We start from the raw sequence: 2,370 nt of genomic DNA, 5'->3' as shown, positions 1-2,370 counted from the left end.
AAGGAAAAAATCTTCAGAGCAGCTAAGGAAAATAAAAGTTATCTACAAGGGTGAGTAATAAACTTAGCTCTGATTTCTCGACAGAAACCACACGAACAAGAAAATGGGCTGACATATAAAACGCTGAAAGGAAAAAACCGCCAGCCAAGAATCACAGGGTTCCAGAGTTAACCTGTAGGCCTGTTAATCCTGCGTGGTAGCAGACCGATTCTGATCCTAAGTTGTGCCCTAGTGCTTCCTTAGTAAATACATAACTGGGCACAGAGACTGGGTTCTGTGTGGCCACTGCAACAAATTGCCACACGCAGCAGAAGAGCAAGAGCAGACCGTGCCTTGTGAGGCACAGCTGGTGTCAGGGTTAATAAGGAGGCTGCAGAGTGGAGGTGTGTCTCACCTACACTTCATAGAGATCAGCCCTGTACGGATCATCCTGTCCCCCTGAAGTTCAGTTTCTGATGAACTTAACACACACTTTACTCCTAGAACTTGACACACTCAGCATCATTCAAAGTGCTCTGTTGGGAATTATGTCAAACCTCATAAATAATTTGTGATAGCTGATCTTTTCATCCATCAAAAGCAAAGCCTCTCTTCTCTCCCAAAAAGGCTGGTACAAGAACACACGTATGAGGGACACCAGGTACCTTGCACTGCTCGACTTTATTTCCAGCTTCATCCATTTCTTCCTTGAGGGTATCGATTTTTGATGGAAGCCCCTGAAAGTTGGTTCCTGAAGATTTATGCGCTTGGTTCCATCTGCAAAGCAAAGGGATAGACAGTCTCTGAGAATCATATGTACAAATCTATGTGGTCAAAAACCTACAGAGACAGAGTCCATGCCCAACACTAATCCTACTTGAGATAGGTTATAGTATTTATAGCACCCACGATTATCCTAGAATGACCACAAACATGAGCTTCTCAAAATGACCGGGCATTTGGAATAACAGAATCAGCTGCCCGTTTTAAGCATAACCCACCCTAACTAATCTGAAGCAAATCCCACTCCAGGAAATCAATCCACTGAACCTTTTCCTTTAATGCGTAATCCTGGAATTCTTGCCATGAAACATTCCCTTCCACTCCTGCTTGGTCTGGAATATTCCTCGTGCCACCAGGTATCAGTTTCTGCTCTTGAGACCCCCTGAAGACCCCCCTTAACTGCTGTGATGACCTGTAATTACCTTCAGCCTTCAAATAGTAGTAACTAATTTGTAGCTATGAAATCACATTAAGGATAAAACATACTTATAAACATAATTGCAAGAATTAATATTTTATAGATAATATCTACAGAAAATATGAAAAACAATTTGAAATGTTTGCATTCCCTTTATATAACTAGTCATAAGAGCCACAAAAAAAAAAGAGAGAGAGAGATAAACTAAAGCAAAGATAGGGGGTGACATAGGGGGTAATCACAGCAAAATTACTACTTGGTTTTTAAGGGTCTTTTGACCTTCAGCTTGAACGTGGATGCGGCTGCTATTGTGGCAAGTTCTCACACACTTCATAGAAATATCCGGAAGGTGAACCATGAAAACCCATGGCGGTAACCTGTGGAACATCTCAGACTGAGGCGCCTTGAAGTCTTGCCCCGTCTCACATTCCGGATGGGAAGCATGCCTTCGCGGCAAGGCTTCAGAAGGAAGGCTGCCAGGCAAAGCTGGCAACGCTACCCACGGAAACAGACCCACTCAGGCCTCTGCTCAGCTCTACTTTTACCAGGTGTGTGCTTGTGGGCAATGACTTGGCCTCTCTGTGCTGAAGCTGCCTTATCTGGAAAAGTAAGAAAATACTGCCTGCAGAACTGTTAGAAAGATAGAGATGGAGGAGGAAAAAAAATTTAAGTGTGTGTTTGTGCACACGCACGGATAAAACGTCCTGCGCAGAACGGAGTCCTACTTAGGATGCTAGCGATGATCTTCCTCCACGGAGAAGCCATAAAAACAAGTAAAACTACAGAAAAATATTCAATTGTGCCAGCGTGCCCGCTCACTCTCACCCATTAAGTCAACAAGACCAGGAATGTAGGATGCAGAACCAGGGCTGGGAATCTCCTATGGGAGACTTGTTGTTGCAGATCTCATAGTCCCGGCAGATTAACATCTTTAACATCGCTCAACTGGTTCCAGTGAGGAAGAACTCACTGCCTTAAGTCGGCGGGTTCAAGGTCAAGTCATGAATCATTAGAGGAAGCGTCCTTATCTGGGGCAAACTGTGTGCCTCGGGGCTTCTGGGCCTCGGTTCCTTCACAGCGTCCAGCTGACGAGGAGATGGGGGACGTTACACTCGAATCCTAGCTTGTCCACTTATTAATCCACATGGTATGACGCAAGTCATTTGGATAATATATGAAGATTCCTCCCT

The 2,370-nt window shown here is 44.4% G+C and overlaps 1 protein-coding gene across 3 annotated transcripts in view; it reads right to left on the bottom strand.

The window, feature by feature from the left end:
- Window positions 1–2,370, bottom strand: part of ARHGAP17 (Rho GTPase activating protein 17) — a 57,015-nt gene that overhangs the window by 40,547 nt on the left and 14,098 nt on the right. For all 3 annotated transcript variants that reach the window (XM_004705707.2, XM_045300191.1, XM_045300190.1), the window contains exon 6: window positions 645–756. In XM_004705707.2, the coding sequence (XP_004705764.1) occupies window positions 645–756 (112 nt within the window). The remainder of the gene's footprint in view (window positions 1–644; window positions 757–2,370) is intronic.

This window comes from Echinops telfairi, unplaced genomic scaffold, assembly GCF_000313985.2.
Source record: "Echinops telfairi isolate 266 unplaced genomic scaffold, ASM31398v2 ScPeMD7_5;HRSCAF=22, whole genome shotgun sequence".
Taxonomy (NCBI): Eukaryota; Metazoa; Chordata; class Mammalia; order Afrosoricida; family Tenrecidae; genus Echinops; species Echinops telfairi.
The sequence above is the reverse complement of the archived record's forward strand: the minus strand, read 5'-3'. Positions and strand labels throughout refer to the sequence as shown.